The 21,546-nt window shown below is 46.6% G+C and overlaps 1 protein-coding gene and 1 long non-coding RNA gene across 2 annotated transcripts in view; one reads left to right on the top strand and one right to left on the bottom strand.

The window, feature by feature from the left end:
* Positions 1 to 21,546, bottom strand: part of LOC138570105 (prostatic acid phosphatase-like) — a 507,576-nt gene that overhangs the window by 126,536 nt on the left and 359,494 nt on the right. The window contains exon 7 of the mRNA XM_069648717.1: positions 3,989 to 4,121. Coding sequence (XP_069504818.1) covers positions 3,989 to 4,121 — 133 coding nt within the window. The remainder of the gene's footprint in view (positions 1 to 3,988; positions 4,122 to 21,546) is intronic.
* The window catches only part of LOC138570106 (uncharacterized), a 266,534-nt gene continuing 256,659 nt past the window's right edge, over positions 11,672 to 21,546 (top strand). Inside the window, exon 1 of the long non-coding RNA XR_011303401.1 lies at positions 11,672 to 11,922. This is a non-coding gene — a long non-coding RNA (uncharacterized lncRNA). The remainder of the gene's footprint in view (positions 11,923 to 21,546) is intronic.

A 21,546-nucleotide genomic window follows, 5' to 3' on the forward strand; every position in this document is an offset into this window, starting at 1 on the left:
GTCGTCTCAATCTAGTATTGGTTTTTTCAAAAGACGTTGTATGAGACCAGTCTTGAGGGTGTATGAGAATGATCCTTTGCGAAGGAGTCAATTATTTAATGATGGAGGCTGGAATTATATTGTCAGAGTAAGAAGTATGTTTGAGGGAGGCAATCATTTTTAGGGGATCCCGGGGAAAGAGAGGAGAGAATTTGGTCCAGTGTGCATGCCAGGGGGCAGGGGATGCTACAGCTGTGAGAGGTTGATTGCATGGTGTCTATTTTTTCAATAAATAATGTGTTGATTCTGTCACATTTTTCCTGAGTTGCTGGCACCTTGGGATCGGGTATGGGTTTGGTATTATGCTTTACTACTTCAAAGAGGTCTTTGCTTCTGTTAGAGGCTGCCACAATGTTCTCCTTGTCTTAATAATGTAAATCTCTGAAGGAGAAAACACTATGCGATGACGCGATTTCAACCTGCTTTCACTTGTGGGTTGGAATGAGACCGGAAAGTAAAGCCAGAACTACCAGAGGTCTCTTCCCAACATGAAGACACAAAAGGGCCAATATTTTGATCTAGAGACCGTTATATGATAGTGATTGGCTTTATGCATTTATTCCATTTCATCTTTGCTTTGTTTATTGGCCTAAAGTAAATGTTCTTTGCTGACTTTTCAGATCTATTGACTTGAATGTGATTTCATGGAAGGAAACAAAGTGGTGGGACAGCCTTGGTGGAACACTATAGTTTTGTTCTCATGGTCCTTACTAGCGGTGTACAAATGAACAGGAAAATGATAGCACCCACCACCAGTTCATTTTAACACAAGCACGTTATTGGATGTGATATCTTTTGACTGCAACACACACCTGACGAGAGAGCCCTCTGGACATGGCAACTGCTCCTGCACTGCATGCTGCCATGAAGAACTGTAGCGACTCCCAGAAAACTGGCTGAGTGGATCATGTGAACTGATGAAAGAGGGACATGTGACTTCCACAGTTTAGGCGGACACTCTTTCCCCTCCTTATGCTACCCCGGCATATTTTACTACCCAATTGCACCTTCACGTATAGACCTCATACTCAGGAATGAGAGTCTTCTGACTTCACTAAGCACGTGACGTGAGCTTCCTCCAGACCCAACAGCTGCTATCTTCCATTCCCATTTCCATCAGAGAGGCAGGGATGACAATCAGCCTGGGGAAATGGCTCAGTAGATTTTATGATCAGTAGATCTTATGATCACACCGGTGAATGTGGGGCTCATGTCGTTCATACAAGCCCTCTTCAGTACAAACCATAGGGCATCCTCGTCCGGAGGGCTATAGCTAAAGCAGGAAAAGGACAATGGTGACTCATACTTGGTCTTGTTATGGCCAGATAAGAGGGAAGGGACAGACCCCCTGGTTTGGATATGCTCAGCAACACATGAATCACTTCACACCTATTTGCACCCACACCCTTGTTCCAGCCACCTGATTGGCTGATGGCCCTTTCCCGGGTGCGAATGCTGCATACATGGTGGTGGGAATATCAAGTCAATTGAATGCCACAATCTAAGTTTTTCAGAAGGAACAACAATAGGCAAATCATTTCCACTGAATTTTCCTTTTATGTCATATTTCTCATAATTTCATTGAGCCTCAAGACTGGTATGAATTCTTAAATTTAATGTGCCAAAGATCTCAGCAGGTGGGATAACTATGGCATATGAAGTTCATAGTGATTTCCATCTATCCATTGGCAGGTAGCTTGTATTGAACTTGGCGGTGTTATGTTATAGAAACTTAGTATGTTATGTTATGTTATTGAAACTTAGTAAAGTGCAAGTATGCCCGAGGGCATCATGGAGCTGTTGTGTGAGTGCAGAGACTTAAGAACATAGCAGCAACTGATCATTTCAGAAAAAAAAGTCTTTTTAAGTACTCTGCAGAAGGTGAAATGATCCGAGATACCCGTAGGGCCAGAGGAAGGTCATTCCAGGCTCTGGCAGCCACAACAGAGAAGACTCGCTCCCCCTTACGTGACAAACAATAGTGAGGAACCGCTACAAGGAGCGCAGATTGAGATCTTAACAGGCGGGCCGGAACATAATGACATAATGAGCTAATTTGGCCTGCAAATACTCAGCTCCCAAGCCATAAAAGGCACGATGCAAAATACACATGGATTTGAAGAAGATCCGGTTGGCGACGGGGAGCCAGTGCAGTTGCTTCAACAGAGGGGACATGTGAGATCCAAAAGGGGGGCGAAGTATAGAGCGAGCAGCCGCTTTCTACAAGAGCTGAAGCCTGTTAATAACATAGCGTGGTTGAGCCAAACAGAGAGAGTTACAGTAGTCGAGGGATCTCAGAACCAGAGCAGCAACCACCGGAGCCTGACAGTAAGCAGGAATAAATTACAGGACCTTACGCAGAATGCATAGCTTGGAATAACCGACCCTGCATAACACAGCCACCTGATCATCCACGGCAAGAGAGGCAAAGATTTTAAACCCCAGATTCCTGATTGGACCGGCGTGGGAAGGGCGCCAAGGCTAGTCGCTCAGAATTCTGAGGTCCAAAACAGTTGGGGAGATGTAGTATCCACAACCAGGACCTCAATGTTAATGCCGTTAATCTTCAGTCAGTTTCGCATCATCCACAGACCCAGGTCCGCTAGACAATTATTCAGTCGGGACACTGTGTCAGATTGTGTAAGGTCAAGATGGACAAGAATCAGGGTGTCATCCGCATAGGAGTAGTAGCGAAACCTATGTGCCCGGATGAGAAACAGGAGATGTCAAATATAAACATTAAACAGGGTGGGGGACAGTGCTGATCCCTGGGGAACACCACAGAGAAGTGAAACCAGAGCTGAACGGAAAGGAGGAAGAGAAACAGATTGAGAGTGTTCGTATAGAAAAGCCGTGAACCAGGCAAGAACCTGGCCAGCGAGGCCGCCCTCTGAAAGACCAAGATAGAGTGGTTGACCGTGTCGAAAGTGGGCGACAGATCGAGCAAGAAGACTGCTCCGACCCCGCCCTTATCTACCAGATGTGCCAAATCATCCAGAACCGAGTTCCGGACAGATTTGGTGCCCTGCCGGGCCTTAACTAAGACTGGAATGGATCAAGACAGTGAGAGGACTCCCGAAAGCTGGACAAGAGGGGGAACACCAGTGCTTCCATCACCTTCATAAGGAAAGAAAGAAGGGAGATAGGACGATAGTTAGACAGTATGTCAGGTTCAAGAGAAGGCTTCTTTAAAAGAGGAACCACCAGCACATGCTTAAGAGACGGTGAGATCACTCCACTAGAGAAAGAGGCATTAACAGCAGTGGTAATATGTTCAATCAGGTCGACAGATGCAACCGTCTAGAGAGCCAGAGGTATAGCATTGGCGGGAGAGGCCGACTTCAATTTAAGAATAACTGACAATACATCAGAGTTAGAAAAAAGAGGGAAAGAGGACCAAGATCCATTAGCAGCTGTATCTATTACAGAAGTTAGAATTTAGGAGGCGATTGAGAACAAAGTCTATGGTTACACTGGGTATGAATCGCAGCCCTCTTGCTTGGGCTGATGCTACTCTGGAAGCACCATTCAGTGATTAAAGTGCATCAGCAACCATCTGGGATATTCTGTTCTCAGTGTCACCGATAACTGAACTGGACATTTCTGCCGATTCAATATCAGCCTTAGACCTTGAGGCAGACATTTCAATGTTTAGTACTAGTGAGACTATATGCATTTAATAGGCTTATTTTATGGAAAGAAGCACCTTAAGAAAGAAAAGGTCAGAAACATAAGGTAACATCAATTGATCACTTTTCCTAAATTGATGCTGAAAGTGTGGTCCTAGCTCATGCATGGTGGATCTTTTGTGCGTCATTGCAGATGCTCACTTTATTGTTACCAATTCAGTGTTGCAATTTTTTTCCCTTATGTTAATGTTTCCATTCATCTTTATGTGTAGGCAATGTTATTGTCCTTATGCCAAAACATTTAACCCATGACAACTTACCCCCTTGAAGACGGGACTTCTCCACTTGCTTGAGAATATCAAATAAGGCCATTAATAAAATTTGGGACAGCTCTAGTAACTTAGTCCGAACTTCTGTCGTCGCCCATGCTGGTAAGGTCATATTATGTATTCCCTAAAAGAAGGAGAGATTTGTTATTATTCAACCAAAGTTCTTTTCTACTATTTCTCTAGGCAAAAAGGGAGACATAGAACATTTACAAATATGACATGTGATAGAATTTGGTCATCCTTTTTGCCTTTTTCCCTGCCTATATGCCTATATTTGAGACATAGCTACTTCACGGTATCCAGCTTTACAGTTACAATGCCAGTACACATGTTATCGATAAGGGCACACCTAATTTACTGACCTCCAAACATACTGTGATTTTGGGGCATTACCCTGGAACGTATACATCAATGCACGTTGAGAATGTTACTCCAGCAATTCCACTTGACTACTAGGAATTAATTTATGTAAACCACTCACGCTTTCATGTCATAAAAGGCCTGTGATGAGAAGAAAAGCAGTGGAAAGCAAAATAAGTGATGGGATGCAGATCAGAGGTGATATTCCCTACGGCTTATAGTGAAAAGTTGTACCATTTGAGAGTTAGCCATTTTAGCAAGACACTACTATTTTAAAATGTATTAGATGCTAGTAGAATGTTTCCACTTGTTTTTGTTGACCGATTCTTCAAGGAGGTATATGGAGAAGGTCCATTGAAAGAAAAACTGAAGGGAAACTCCATTTCACTTTAAAGGAATCCATTTGGAAAAAGAGCCACACGTAGTGAGAAGGTGGTGTAAGGAACTCATTGTGGCAACAGTAAAGGCAGACACAAGTGATTACGATTCAAGTGTGTTTATTTGAACAATATGCAGGTTGAAAAAACACCCAATCTAAACTAAATCTAAGATGGGAGCAAGCATCGACCATCGAATGAAAAATAAGGCAGTCCTTGTGGCATCTTTTCAATGTAAAAGGCCTATACAAAAAAAACCTATTGTCAAATCCTTACAACTAATTATAGAAAGAGTGTGGGATAGGGATTTCAATAAGGAAAGAAGTGTTCAAAAATAAAAAGTCAGGATGTGCTTGCCAGGGGTCTCCCTTTGCCACGTTTTAAGCATGGGAGAAAGTGGGTCTACTGAGCATGGCACACACTCGAGCTTTCACAGCACAAGCCGACAGTTCCGCTCCAGCTATCAGGTTCTCCGATGGTTAAGGTCTCTTTTTCAATAAAAGTCTCTTGCCTTCGAAGCCTGATGTTCCCAACAAAAAAACACACGTGTGGCTTTGGGGGATGGCTTCACCCCTGGGTCCCCCTCTTCCGGGCGCAGACCCCTCACCAGTTGTCTTCGACAAATCGCTTAAACAGTTCCTTTCTCTACGACCTTTGGGTGATGACTTTCGACCCCTGGATCTCCCTCGGCCGGGCTCGGACCCCAAATGACAAGAGGGGCACTTCACTTCCACTTGTCCTGCAGAACTCTTGCTTTTGTAAATCTTAATGTCTTTTTTAACCGTTCCTCAGGATTCACCCCTGTTTGTTGGCCTCCCTTTGCCGGGTTCACTCTGGCCACCTTTTCCAAAACCGTTCACTGTGGCCAACCCTCGGTAGGGTTCACTTCTGTCAATACACTGTTCTTAGGGACTTCAGGCTCCGCCCCTTCTCGTTAGCATCCCTCTGCAGGGTTCACTCTTACCAACTTTTACAAAACAGTTCACTGTTCATCTGCTCATTTCACCAAGCAGGATTAATTTTCCCTAGATTCCCAATCAACTGTCGGTCAAAGACTTTCAGCGGTACAGAGGATTTTACAAGACCTCTGTGTGACCACTTTGACCCCTCTTCTTGCCTTTCTCCCAAGGCCTTCTGGTAACTGTAGTTCAACAGCAGGGTAATCTCCTCGAGTGAACTCCCACATGGTGCTTGATTCTGCTACGCTGGCTTTCCTCTTTCTTATATCAACAGTTCTTTGTTCATTCAGAGTTCAATTAGTAGCCGCTTGCCACTTTTGTTCAACACAGTTCGGTTTCTTTATCGGCTCTACCCTTGACTCACCGGCTGTGATGAACTGCTTTACGTTCTTGTTTGTAGAGTCAAGGCCAGTACCATTGGGCCATGTGTCTCTCTGCGGCTTGCTGTCAGTGGAGGAGGCGCTTGGGTACCGTTGACATCTGCTGCAACACACTCTAGCTTTTGTTCGCGGTCTTACAATTCCTTCTCTTGAGGCTTCACGGGTCTCTGTCAATAAGGGCAAGGTTATTCTCCTCTTGGTATCCACTCAACTTGCGCCGTCCTACTCCTCCTTTTGAACTGACGAGCTGAGTTAGCTCTCATGTCGTGCGGTCTGCCTTGCTCGTCCTGTGTTCTTGTGCTGCACCTTTTATCCCTGTGGGGAAGGGAAATGGCCGACAGTTGTGTGTGATTCTGGTCAAATGCCTGACTTTGCCTGACTCTTGTATTGGGACATGCCAGGTAAACAGCTCTGGTGTTAGTCTGTTGTGTTGTGTGAAAGTGTTTGTGTCGGAAAAGGGGGAGGAGCAGTGTTTTGGAATATCCTATGTGGTAGGATGGGGAAACATTTTTCAAAGAAGGTGGATACCGCGGCTCACCCATCGGTGTCCCACTCCCACTCTCCAAGGAACCCCCATCCAGGTGAGGACCCCCCATTCAGGTGAGGACCCACTTTCTAGGTGATCATCCCGCACTGGTCCACCCCAGGAACTGGATCCAAATGTGATGGGCGTGTCCTGGACACCTGGATGACTGAGCCCCGGGGACTAGATAGGGAGACACGTTCAGGTTTCTCACAGTGGGAATACTTTTGCCCAAAAAGAATAGTTGTGGCTTCACTAAGGATCAATGCATCAATTGCGCACTAGTGCAAATGATCTGGCACATGGGATAGAAAATGCAGAGTCTGAGGAAGGGTGTTGTGCTGCGTGCTGGTTGTGAGATGGTCATGTGACCAGAGAAGAAGGCATGACGAGTGGCGTCATGTTGTGCGTGGATCATGAGTAAATAAATAAGGGAAAAAGCCCGCCAACAGGACATTCCTGTCAGCATATATGAGTGTCTGTGTGTGCTATTGATGCAGGCCTAGTCACCCCTGGACCCTATACATCACATCATCTTAGTGACGAGTGGTTGTTCCCGACCCCCGTTAACGTTGGCACCCGCAGTGTTGCTCTCATGCCTGCATCGTATATGCCCGCAATGTTGGGAGGTGCACTCTTCCTCCTAAAGCAGTGTCGATGTGGGCTGATCCAAATGCCCAAAGCGGCCCTCTAGAGTAATCCGTGGCTGAAGGCAGCGTTTCTGCTTCGGTGGCCCCCAGCAACGCAGCCCAAACACAGCACCCCCAGCGTGGTGTGCGGCGCAGGCCGTTCTCGGGCATCAATTTGAAGAAAAACATGAGAGCCGGCCCAAGAGCGCTCCCTAATACCCCCGCCCTCCCCACCTGACAGCAGACCTTTGACCCTGCTGGGAAGCCCGGCGCACACCGGGAGTGCAGAAGAGGATAAAAAAAGGGTTGCAGCAGCATGGAGAGCATCCCCAGTGTATATACCCAAAATCGCAGGAGGAATAAAGGACTGAACACAGTTCTCTCTTCTGGTTGTCCCCCTCGTTCATGACCTTTATTCAGTGGCTGCATACCCATCTATTAGTGATATATATACATCGCATTTCCTAAGCAAAGACTGAGCACAGCATAGGTCCTGCAACGCTTTAGCCTACACAACCTGCAATTGAGAACATTCACATAATGCTTGGAACCGTTGAGCTCCATACTGGAACAGGAAACACACCACAGAGGGAGCAAAAGCAATAGGGGCATTACAGCGCCACTGTGACAGAAAGCGCAAAGCTCAAAGCTGCCCCGCCACAACACTATAGGCTGCCCTGAATCAACACACAAGACGCAGAGGGGTGTACACACCTAACTGCCATGGCAGCAGACCCGGCAGCATCCCCTGCGAGGGCAGAAGGACAAGGGCAACCTCCTGATAACAGCACATGGTTAGATGTGGCACAAGCAACCTTCATGGGGCTTTTTGAACCCTATGGGCCCAGAGCAGCACTCAGATGGGAGTTGTGGATATAAAAATTTGAGCTGACCACAAATTCACTCAAAATCATAGACCCTGAAGAAAAGCGGACGCTCTTAATGCTTAACCTGGGGACACTAGCGCTAGGGACACTGAAGATGACTATGAAACGGCCATGGTAGTGCTAACCAGGAAATTCAAGTCACAGCTCAGCCCTGATGTTGAGAGGTTCAAATGAGCCAACCCCGTCAATGACCAGATGAACAAATTGACGATTTCCACAGCTGTCTATGAGAAATGGCGATTGGGTGACTTCCCTGATGAAGAGTTTGCTGTTCGCCATCAAGTCATACATGGCCTTTCATCGGACAAACTCTGCAGGATACTTCTGTCAGAAGCAAACCTGGCACTAGAGCGGATCCTCACTGTGCGGCATCAACGAGAACAAACAGATGCTCATGTAGCCGAGATGGAGTCCATGATCAGATGGCTGCCCTTGGACACAGAAAGCCTGAAGGACTGCATAGCAGCAATAAACGCACTCTGACAGGGGATAGACAAGCCAGGCCAAAAGCAAAAATGATTAGAAGCATGCAAATGTTGCAGGGGGCCTTGGCACAAGGATGAGCCATGCCCTTCTCTAGGAGTGACGCGCCACAAATGCAGAAAATTGAACCATTTTGCAGCGGTATGTTTGAGATCCAACTCCCGAAGCCAGAAGGACAACAGAACCACTGGACCGCCAGAACACTGATGCAAAGATACCTGCTAGTGGAACAAGCAGGATAGTGGCTCCAGAACCAGGCACCCCACCAACCAACATCAGAAAAAGAATGGAGGACGTGCTTGTGCAGTGACCGTAGATGATCATGACAGAGACAGTGATGAGGAAGAACGCTCTGAAGGAGAACCATCTCCTGACAGGCCGTCACACCACCAGAAATCAAGGAAAGAAAATGCATATGATTTCGGTCATGAAATCACGCTACAGCAGTAAGAAACGAGGAACAAATACCCATCCCACGTGCATGATCCTGGCTGACGGCAATCGCATGAAAATGATGATAGACACAGGAGCTACCGTCAATGTAATGCCTGTCATCAGATATGAGAAACTCTTCCTACGCCCGACGCTGCAACACAAATCAGTACAACTGTTCGCGTACGGATGTAAGAAGCCCTTACCAGTAAAAGGTTCCTTCAGCTGGCATTCCAAGGGGAGAGATGCAAGTCCCGCATTTACATGGTTGACTCAGGCATTTAGACACTTCTCAGCTGCATGATGCAAGAAAGACTGAAGCAGATCCATTTTGCTTTTAAAATGTGCACAGGCAGGATTGATTATCTGTTGGAGAAACATGACAAGTTGTTCCAGGGCATTGACTGTTTGAAGAACCACATGGTTAAACTGCACATAGATCCCACAGTAGAACCAAGGGCCGCCCGACACGGACGGGTCCCCTTCCACATGAGGGCCGTAGTGGAGGCTGAACTCAAGAAACTTGAAGACCTCAACATCATCGAGAACATTTCCGGGCCGACACTGTGGGTATCGCAAAGCCCAAACAGCCCCACACTGTTTGAATCTGGATAGACCTGTGACTACCAAACGTGGCCATCGTGAGAGAAAGACATATTACCACAACCATAGATTAACTTATCGTAGATCTCACGGGGGCAACCACGTTCAGCAAACTAGATCTGAGCTCTGGCTACCATCAGATCAAACTAGCTAAAGAGTCCAGATACATTACGACCTTCTCATCCCATCTGTGACTGCAGGAATATCGGCAGCTTAATTTTGGTATCTCCTTCGCAGCCAAGATGTTCCAGTACGAGATCAGGAAGGAGCTGCAAGATCTCCCCAGAGTGACAAATGCCAGCAATGACATCCTCGTCTACGAGAAAACTGACAAAGAACATAACTCCCAACTCGCAGCAGCACTCCAGCGCCTAGAGGACACGAGGCTCACCCTACACGTAGAGAAGTATGAATTTGGGAAGAAGACGCTTAGCTTCTTTGGGTCCTTGTTTAATGAAAAAAGGTGTGTCACCAGACCGGAGCAAAGTGGCCGACATCAAGAATGCTAAAATGCCCACCAGGTTGACAGCTTCCTCGGGATGGCTACCTACTGTGGAAGATTAATTCCTGACCTGTTCACCACCGCAACAACATTGTGAGAACTTACCCAAACGAATTTCGCCTGGGAATGGGGTGATACACACAAAGCCGCGTTCCAACGTATAGTTCCAACGTATAAAGGACTCCCTGTCAGGTGACGCAACCATGGCGTTCTTTGACACTGCATGCAAAGCAGAACTACTTGTTGGCGCCAGCCCGGTGGTGTTGGGTGCTGTTCTGACCCAGAAAGATCGAGAAGGACCAGTCCACTCCATAGCGTTTGCTAGCAGGGCTCCGACCCCCACTGAGAAAACCTATGGGCACATCGAGAAAGAAGCGCTAGCTATCGTGTGGGGATGCAGGTACTTCCACGTGTACACCATCGGCAACCCAAAGTCCTCACAGACCACAAGCCACTAGTACCGATATTTAAAGGATCTGGCCCACAGCCCAAGCTCAAGAGATGCTTCAAAGCCTATTCGGCATAGGTCATAAACTGTCAGTTTCCCTGGAGGGATTGGTGCTAAATGGGCACTGGATTGTTGTTCCGATGAACTTGGAAGAAAGAGCGCTACATCTGGCCCATAAAGGACACCAAGGGTTAGTCAAGACACAAGCCTTACTAAAGTCAAGACTATGGATGCCACAAATACAAGGGAAAGTAATGGCACTGGTGGAAGCATGTGCGTCATGTCAAGCTTTCCGTTGCCTGGGACCCCATAGCCGATTGCCAGCCCTACCAGCAGCCAACAGAGATGGGACACAGTCACTGTCAAGTTCTGCACCATTGCCAATGAGACGTATCTGCTAGTGGCAGTGGGCGAATTCACTCGATACCCAGAAGTCGAGCCAGTGCGCTCCACTGTTGCAACCTCGATGGTCACAGCCCTGGAGAAAATATTTGCCATAAACGGCATCCCATTCACTATCAAGAGCGACAACGGACCTGCTTTAAGAGTCGGGAGCTGCAGCTATTCCTCGACAGCCTAGGAATTCGACACCATCGGATCATGCCCTACTGGCCACAAGCTAATGGAGATGTCGAAAGGTTCATAGCATCCATAAAAAAAAGTGGTGCAAATTGCCAAAGACAAGAACAGACCGTGACTCCCAGAGCTAGTCTGTTTTCTTCGCTCATACCGCCAGATCCCACGCTCCTCGACACAAGTGAGCGCAGGAGCACTCATGTTTGGAGTCCCAATCTAAGTGGAGCTCCCTCTTCACCATACCTGGAGTCCACCACTGGTTGACACAGAAAGGGTTGAACAACACCGCTGAGTGCACAACAGCAATGTGAGCTATGCACGGCAAGCTACCTCAAGCGTGCTCCAAATAGGAGACACAGGGCTGTGAAGAACAGGACACCACCAAGAAAGTTAGTCCTCACATAGGAATCGCAGCCATGGGCAATTGTGAACAAGAATCACGGCATGGTGACAGCGTCATGGCGGAACGAGACAGTGACCCGGAACTCCTCCCATTTTCAGAAAGTCCCAACTGCCATGTGGCAAGAAGAATCGGAAACAGCGCAGAACAGAACGACCAAACCCTGCCTGAGACAGAACCAACGCAAGGAGCTGCCGGCTCACCCATGAGCGCCGCCCAAGACATACCACCCGAGGGCAGCAGAGAACCAGTCAGTCCCGGCACCAGCGTCACCCAGAGAGCAGAGAGCAAACACTGATATTCAATTTGGCAGCAATCAGCACCATCCACCCGGCTCAGAGGGTTTGTGCTGCATGGGATCTATTGGTAAGCTGATGAACCGGACAACCGTAAGACTGTCAAAAATGTATTCATGTTTCCAACCGGAGTACATGTTGGTATTTAATTTGGGGAGTGATGTGAGATGGTCATGTGACCAGAGATGACGGGATGACGAGTAGTGTCATGTCGTGTGTGGAGCGGAGTAATTTAATAAGGGCAAAAGCCTGCCAGCGGGACATTCCGTCCCTGTCTGCATAGCTGAGTATCTGTGTGCGTCATTGATGCAGGGCTCAGTCACTCATGGCCCCTATACACTACAGGGATGTGGGGAGGGCAGCACCCACCTATGGTATTTACAATCCCTTCTTTCGGATCCTGTTGGGGCCCACTCGTTGTGTCTCTCCACTCCAACAGGTGAATGAGGCACTGACACACAGTCCTATCGGTAATCACACTGCAGGCCTTCTTTCTCCAACTGCCCATGTCCTGTTGTGACATGCGCAGTGAGAGCAAGCACTACAGGGATGGCAAGTAGCATGCAGTGAATAGGCCGAGAAAATAATACATTGTGCACTGGTGTTGCCTGTCACATCCCATATATCTAAGACAATAGCCTTGGCTTCCTCTTGGAAGTGTTATAGCGCCACCCAGGGACAGAAACTTAAAAGGGATCAAATAGTATTTTCTCCGTTTTAGAATTGATGACGTGAAAACCTCAATATTCAAAATCTTAAAAGTACTGAAATTCAAGGACAGGGGCTCTGACAGTGTCCAATGCCTCAAACTGGGTAATGGGGGTACGGGGTCGATGAAGGCCCTGCACCACCCCTATTTTTGGAATACTGGGTCTAGAGAAGGTATATGGGAGGGGGAACCCTCAAGCCTCCCTAGTCGCAACACCCACCCAATCTCGTGTGCAGAGGTGGGCAAAGCCTGTTCCATGAGCCCCTCGCGTGCTACCTTCCTCCCAAGCCCAGCGCTTATGGCCAGGAAGATACAACACTAACAAAAACATTTCTATCAACACACAGACCGAAGGAGCCACTGGTTGACAACATGAGACAGAAGGAGCGGTGCGTCTGTGGAGGCGACCTCACCATCAGTGGATGTGCGACCCCGCAGAAACTACAAGGCAGGAATTCAGTATTGGCCGCTGGCACTGGTCTGGTAAGGTGCCATCTTCTGCGGTCTGGGAACGGCATTGCTGCCAGTTGCGAGTAGGGTGACCAGAAGTCCGGGTTTTCCAGGACAGTCCGGGGAAATCACCCTCCGTCCCGGAGTTTTTTCATTTTTGAAACCCCGTCGGGTTTGCATGTTTGGGGGCTACGGTAATTAAAGCCGTAATTATTTTTCACAACACTTTCAGAATTTTGAAGTAGGAGGTTTGACTTGAACCCTCAACCTCTCAGGTATAAGGCAGAATACTGACTGCCATAGAGACTGGCTTGGAAATTATTGTACAACAAGCCATGTAATATCAATGATAGCAAATGCTCGTTTTGAATTAACATGCCACGATTCACAGACAAAACTGCACAAATGAGATTATATACAGTTTACAGAAAGGAGAAGTGCCGGAAATATGGTTGAGGGGTGGTTGTGGGGGCGTGTTGGGGGAGGGGCGGTAATTGGTGGCCTGCGATGGGGTAGTCCCTCTTTTATGTTGTTGGCCGTCCCGGTTTTTTGTTTTGAAAACCTGGTCACCCTAGTTGCGAGCCTCCGAGCTGCACAGGGAGAAAGCAAACACTGCGCACTCTTGGGACCACGGAGCCTGTTAAAAACGGACACAAGCCACAACAGAAAGCCAAGATGGCCGAGGGTCCTTAAAAGAATGTGATCCCCCTGCAGGGTCGTTTTTTGATAGAGCGAACCAAGCGCTGCGTATTTGCACGGGGCCGAGCCTGATTTGCATATGCTCGGTCTTTCCCCTTATGTAATGGCGCAAAAGGCCGAAAAACAGTGGTCTTGATGGTTGGTCAGAGCAATACCGGTGGTTATGGTTAATCTCCCCACCTATCAATTTCAGTTTTACTAGTGGGTCGGAATACAGGGCGCGCTGCACATTACATGTCAGGTCCCACGTGCTCATGACAGTTTCCTTTGCTTCCACTAGATGGTGGTAGAGAGCCAGCAGGAACAGGAACTAAAAAGGAGCAGAATAGGCCGATCTGTTTTCAGTTGAACGCTGTGAGAAAACCTCAGTCTTAATGTCTTTAGCACTGTGCAATTAACAAGTGAAGGAAATCAGACAACAACGTGTTCACTGGCATTGAAGAAACGAAAGTGGTTATTGTTTTAGTGATGTTTGAAACTTAGAACAATTTCTAGAGTTTACCAGTGGATCAACAGGCGTCCTAAACCAACCAGTACAAGCAAACAAGATTTTACTTTACAGAGAGCACATGATGTACGTCAGGGAAGCAGGATACACGTGTAATGCGGTGTGCATGCAGCATGCCGCGCCTCGCAACACCTAACTGACGATGCCCAACAAAGCGGGAGCAAGTCTGGGCTTGCTTGTGGTCCTGTGAAGAAGCAATGTGACCTAGCAGGAAACGGAAGAGGCAAGCAGGAAAGGTCAAGGAGGGCAGGTGGTGGAATGAATATCAATGGGGGGAATAGAGAGTGTGGTGAGACATTGAGGAGGAAGGGGGAAGGGATCAGATAAGGATGACGAGGAGAAGAGGGTGGCGAGGGAGGAGGATTCAAAGCTAAGCAAAGCAAAGAAAAAGTGACAAACCAGGAGGAGGGCTAAGTTAATGGTGAGGTTCCTGAGTTGGTGGCGAACGGTGGTGTTGGTTCTCCACCAGAGCGAGCTGAGGGCAGAGCATAAAACCCTATGCCACAGCAGACCACGCCATCTGGACGCTGCAATGCGCTCGCGGTGGCCATGCCAGGTTATGGAAAACGAGAGGCAGAGGAATGCCGAGGATGAAAGGCAAACTAGAGGCACCCTGACAAGACGCAAGAAATTAGCGTGGGGGTACTCAAAACCCCCCAGGACTGTGACTGGCTCTTTTGACGCCGCTAGGGAAGCGGTACTCAGTAGGGAAGGGACAGACTCAGGACTACAGTCTTACGGAGACATGATACTTTGTTTCTTTGCTCGCTACAGAGCGCTTTCACCTGCAGCGCACACATCGCAACAAGATGTAGGCACTGGCAGGGGACTCCTGGCGGTGAAGCGAAAGGGTCTCTGGTATATTTAGGAGCATAACTAGTGGTAACGAGTCGATGAAATGCCTCCAATTGTTGCTCTCAATGCGGCAATGTAATCTCTCCGTTTAACGCTTGAGAAAGCGACATACACGCTCTGAATGCACTTAGTTAGCCCTGCTGAAAAATGCATTCAGCAGTAAAGGGGTTAATGGTGTGTGGCACACAAAAACTAGTATACATTATAAGTTTTAGTTTTAAATTGTCAGAAGGGTTTTCCTTTATTATGATTGTCGAGTGCCCTTTCTTGTTAAAAACAGTCTGTCGGTGTTTTGGTGGTAAATTCAGCGTTAAGCCTCTCTTTCTCTGTGGGTTTGTTACCCAGAATGCAGCAGCACGGATCTATTTATCTCACAATGGGGCTCATTCTGATTTTGGCAGTGCAGTAAAAAAGTGGGGGTAATTACATTACCGCCATTTTTAAAATCACTGTAACAGAATCACCTCTATTTTGTTGTTGAATTTTGGTGGAATCACCACCGGCGGAATTGCGGAGTGGTAATTCCACCGATTTTTGGAGGAAAAGTAGAAGATTTATCTCCAGCATGATGCATCAGCAGAAATTACCTTCAGCATGAAGCGGGAGGTAAATCCTCAATTTTTCCTCCAAAAATCGGCAGAATTAACATTCGATTATTCTGCCGGTGGTAATTCTGATACAAATCCTATGAAATTTTATGGACTCCATAAATGGGGACTAATACCACCCTATTTCTTGTAATCCCCTGGTAAACCCAGGGGACCAAGTGGTGGTAGTGGTATCTGATTTTGGAAGTAATTCGGCGGAATTACCACCGAATTACCACCAAACTCGGAATGAGCCAAACTATGTTTAATCTTATTGTAAGAATGGTCCCTTAGTGCTATGAGAAGTAATGGCTTTTTGACTCGGGAGGATAGCTCAGGGACAACGTGCTCACCTTGGAAGCAAGACGACACAGAGCAACACAGGTTTGATCCCCGGGTCTGCACTTAGAAAGCTCTGGGTATGAAGCGCGCGTTATAAATAACCTATCATATCATATGTTATGTTAATTATCATTTTTGTATATTCTCTTTTTCTTCTGTATGTGCGAAAAGTTTGTATTTTAAACTGATACTTATGTTAAAAAAATAAAAATGACCACCAAACTGAATTACCGTTACTGCTACTCACTCGCTCCTGAAAATCTACTGCAGGATTACGGGTGGGGTAATGCTGGTGCAATTCCCCATTATTGGAGTCGATAGGGCTGCATGGGGTTATTTGGGGATTTACTGTGAGCGGAAATTTCCCTATGGTAAATCTGGTGATTTTTGAAGGTGAAGTGGAGGATTTACTTCCAGCTATGTGCTGGAGGCAGATCCTCCACTTCACCTTCAAACTCAGAGTTTGGTGGTCTGGGAAAGTGGTGGGAAAGTGGCAATAATTCACTTACTGTCAGTTTACTGGTATTTACTCCCTACCACCAAACTTGTAATGAGGCCTTATGAGCCAATCTGCAGCTGTAACATAAAACTACGTGTCTTCTCCTTTATGTTGCAGCAAATGAGCAATTTCATGAAGCCAGAAGAACCAGCGGTGAACACTGTAGTTCCACTGGTACATTACTGCAAGCCCCCGGCTACCTGAACACATGTCACCAAAAGTAAAGCAACAGATCCACTGTTTCCCGGAAAGAGAAGCACACATTGTGGATACTATGTGCCTCATTCCGACAATATTGCTATCCAGGCGGTAGAGCGGCCAGGATACCGGCATCTGGTTCTTACCTTTACCAGCACCCGGTCCGGTAGCATAGCTGGCAGATTACGGGTGCCGGCGGAGCGGTGTAAATCTCCATTCATGGAGGCCCATAAGACCTTATGAGGGGATTTTCCATCATTACCGCCACCGGCAGTGGCGGTAACAAGGGCTTTTTTGGCCAGTAGGGCACTTGGATTATCTCCAGCATTCAGCTGGAGGTAACCCAGATGCCCTACCGGCACCCCTGTAGTCGGGTGGTCCGGTAAAGTGCCGATATCCTCGGATACCGGCACCTTATTACCGGATCGCCTGACTCGGAATGAGGCCCTGTGTTTCTATATCACATGGTGTGTCACGCCAAAACAGAAAATACGTTTTCCCTGCTTATCCAGTATGTTTCCAGCCTTGGATTCACACGCTAGAAATGTAAACAGCCCCATCTCAGCACCAACAAAGGCAGTTGCGCAGAGGGTCAGAGAGCGTAACCCTAGAACCAAAATGGCAGAAAGGCTACTTATGCACTCTGCTCATCCTTCTAGCATCAAATCACAGTGCCTCCCCAATCACGGGGCAGTGGTGCAGACCCTCACTGCTAGTCCCGTCCAAAGGGACGAGGGCGAGGGCTCACAGACCCAGTTGGTTGTTGGTGGTAGTTGTGGTAGGCATCTGGAGTGTGCTGGAAGGCATTACAGCACCGGATTTGGAGTTCACTGAGATAAGAGGGGGAGAAAGAGTTAGAGGAGGTGGTGGTATCAGGAGGAGGTGGTAGCAGTCAGTTTGAAGAAGTGGCAATCTCATAAGGAGGTGGTAGTCAGTTGAACAAGGTGGCGACTTTAGGAGGATGTTGCAGTCAGTTAGAGGAGATGGTGATATCAGGAGGAAGTAGTAGTCAGTTGGAGGCATTGGTAACATGAAGAGGAGCTCGTTTTCAGTTGGAGGAGGTGGTGACACCAGGAGGAGAGAAGGTGATACCCTCAGCAGAAGGTGGCCGTCAAGAGGAGGAGGTGATAAGAGGAGGAGGCAGTAGACCTGTAGGGGAGGATGTAGCCAAAGTGGGATGGTAGCCAAGGAGTTGAGGTGCTAATAATTGGAGGAGTTTGTAACAAGGGTAAGAAGAGGATAACAACAGGGAGACAGGAGGAGGTATATTTCTTCCACAGAGAGAGACAGAAAAAGAAGGTCCGAGCTGGCCATGTCAGTCCAATGCAGACCCAATAGGCAGGTGGAGGAACATGCTTTGTGCAAGGAGGCTAGATAAGGCAGTCAGGGCTCTCGTGGGGAGGATGTGCGAGTGCTGAGGAAGAAGCGGGGGGCACTTAAGACCATACGGAGATGGAGGAAGAACACACGTTGCTGCAGCGTACTCGACTGAGAAGCCTCCCCACACTTCATAAACTGTTGAAAGTCACTGTATGGAACCAGTGGATCCGGGACTTGATTGTAAACAGTACTTGGGGTATGGATCGTCGGTAAATCTGCACGTAGTTAGGAGGAATGTTGACTGGATTACTTCTGTTTTAACTTTTCCTTTGGCTCACCAATGTTCTTTTGTTGAAAAATAAAGCCTTTGAACCACAATTTCTGGTATTGTCTTCTGTGCTTCACACATGAGCCTCCTGACACCTATAAACCCCACACTCTGCAAACATCCGATGATAGACATACAAATAGTGTTTCAAATTGCCAACCCGGGTGAAACCTCAAAATTAAAGTTATATTTATAGAAAGAAAGGTACCAACCAAGTGCAATGACATGATGAAAACAGGGTTCTATTATAGGCCATCAAAGAGTACTTAGCAAATAGGATTTCGAAAAAAGGAAGAGTGTGATATGCACATAGAAGATTGTAGACCAAAAGCACAGAATGTAAAGTCCACAAAAGCAGAAAAGGCGTGGGATGCCCATCATGCCAATGGCAGGAGAAGTAAAATGGAGGACCAAATACCAAATAGAAAAGATGGCCAAGACAAATGGGGGCAGGATTGAGATGGCAAGATTGGAGTACCAAGCTGGCAGGGCCATGAGGGCAAAAACCAGGCAGGAACACAAGAGATAAAATAAGGCATAGAACAGGCAGGTACTACATCTAGGCAGAGACAAGTGTTGTTTCAACTTCTTGATGGGTGTTGGTTAATGTTTGTCAGTTAAGAATTGCGGAGCCAGGCTTTTAGACTTTTCCTGCACTTCAGGTGGTCCTGTGTGGTACAAACGTTACTTTGTAGCACTTTCCAGAGTTTTTCCACTGTAGTGGAAAATGGGGCACCTGTGTGTCTTTCTCTTGAAAATCTTATCGCTTCTAAAAGTATGTAATTTCTCGATCTTAGGTCACTGGCTGGTTGTTAGAGGGAGATTTTGTTTTGCAGGAATTCTGCTCCTTGACCTTCCAGTGCTCTGTGGGCCATGCAGAGGGCCTTAAGCTGGATCCTTTTTTGATCGGTAGCCAGTGCAGTGCTCGGAGAGCCAGTGTTATGTGTTACTTCCTGTTGAGTCTGAGTAGTAGTCTAGCAGCTTTGTTTTGGATCCGTTGAAGTTTTATTGTGAGGTAGTCCAGCATACCTAGGGAAAAGATGTTGGTATAGTCGATTCTTGAGAGAATCAAGGAGATGACGGCCAAAGCACTGTGTGCGAAAGAGAGGGAGGGAATAATCTGTCAGATAGAGCGGAGAGTGCAGAAGCACTTTTTGACTATTGCGTTGAGTTGTGGTTCCAATGTGAGTCTGTTTTCCATTAATATGACACAGTTCTTGGTCGCTTTAGATGGTTTGGTGCAGTTCATTTCCTGATGCCAGTGAAGATGGCTTCAGGTGCTATAGTTGAGTATTGTTAGCATACTGGTGATTCTTGGTGCTGTGGTTTGCAAAAAGATGTCCACGGAGCTCCATATGCATGTTAATGGTCACAGGGGAAAGTATAGATCATAGAAGTAGTCCAAAAGTCGTCAATGGAATTTGAGTGCAGTAGAAGAATTATTGGGTTTGGGTTTTGACCAAAAACATTTGACCTAATCACATTTGATAGAATTTATTTGACCTTTATTTTGGTCTAAAATGCGGGGGGAGACCCTCTGCAACTTCCCCACTTCCCCTCAACCTAATCTATACCCTTACCCACCCCAATACATATATATTTAATTAAATTTGACCAAACAAAAGGTCAACAAAATTTTCTCAGATGTTTTCAGGTAAATTATGCTTATATCGAATTATTGTTTTTAGTGTTGAATCCCAGGTGTATTGCAATATAATGTTTATTAAGGCGGCTATGGGGGTTACGCAAATTATGGGTTTCTTTGCAGTATCATTGTTATGGCTAAGGATGTGGATGAAATGGGTTGAAGTTGCCCTAGATGTCAAAACAGTGTTTCACTGCATTGTGCCTCATTATGCGTATGACGGCAAGAATAAAAACCTAAGGGTTGAAAGCAAAAGGGTCGAATGCAAAAGGGTCGAGTGCATTCGACCGAAAACCAAAGGATCAACATTTTTTTACAAATATATATATCTTTTTTTTGCTCTAGTGTAGCTTTAAAAGGGTTTTTATTTACCCCAAAAACGGGGGTTTGGGTGGGGGCCCCCCCAAAAAAATAAATAAATAATAATTCGATCCTTTTTTTCGGTCGAATTGACTCGACCCTTTTGTCATTCGACCCTTTTTTCGATCCTTTGACCCAGGGACGTCATTTAGGTGTCACCAGAGGTCGCAACTGCGACCTTTGAGGTCTCCCTTGCGACGTCTAAAACACCAAAACCAAAAAAAAAACGTTTTTTCTTTTGGTAATGCAAGATTTTGGGATGTGTGGCTCTTTACTTCTGGGGTGACTGGCTTTCTTGTTCAGGCTCCTTAAAAAAAAGAAGAAAAATAACAACAGGAGTGCCACAGGTTTAACACTTTCAGCACTGACCCTAAATAAGAAAGAATAGGAATACCAAATAAGGTGTCATTCTGGAATTCTATACAATAATTGCTAGGCTCATTAAATGTTTATTTCAGGCACACTTCAGGGGGTGAGTCACTGATTTTGTCTGTTCTTAAACGCCTCACTCCGCCTTTCATCCTTCTGAGGTCCATAAATGAGTACCAACACAGGTTGAGTGATATTGGGTGTATATTATTTTTATATAAAGCGCTTAAGCGCTGATGTGCTATATAATAACACATCATTATCATTTGGTCATGGACGTATGCTTGCATTGACAGTAATTTGGTAATATGGGCCTATACACACTGATCTTAATGATACATATGGCGATCCATTCTTGTATGAATTGTACATCACATAGGGATATCGTAACTATATTTTTTGTAGTCTACAATGCTATCTGATGTCACTTCCTGTTTTGTCAACCGGTGAAATGTCATGTTCCATCGCTACCCGTGATATCACTTTGGGGCGGGGTCAAATTACATCACTTCCTGTGATGTCATCAGGGGGTGAAGGGTCATGTGATGTCACTTCCGCTACCCCTGGCATTTTGGTGAAATTACGTCCCTGTTTTGACCTATAACCCTTATCAGCTGCAATCTCATTGGATGTTTATGGCATAGGGCTCATAGAAAGTACAACATGAAGTGAATATGGGTTATTGGCAGGGACGTCATTTAGTGGTCACCAGGGGTCGCAGATGTGACCCCTGAGGTCTCCCGTGCTACCTCTGTGGTCTCCCTTGCTACCCCTAAAAAAATAAACACGTTTTCTTAATGAAAGCTCCTGGGCTGTGGCCAGCGC

This window comes from Ambystoma mexicanum, chromosome 2q (assembly GCF_040938575.1).
Source record: "Ambystoma mexicanum isolate Mex_15411 chromosome 2q, UKY_AmexF1_1, whole genome shotgun sequence".
NCBI classification, from domain to species: domain Eukaryota; kingdom Metazoa; phylum Chordata; class Amphibia; order Caudata; family Ambystomatidae; genus Ambystoma; species Ambystoma mexicanum.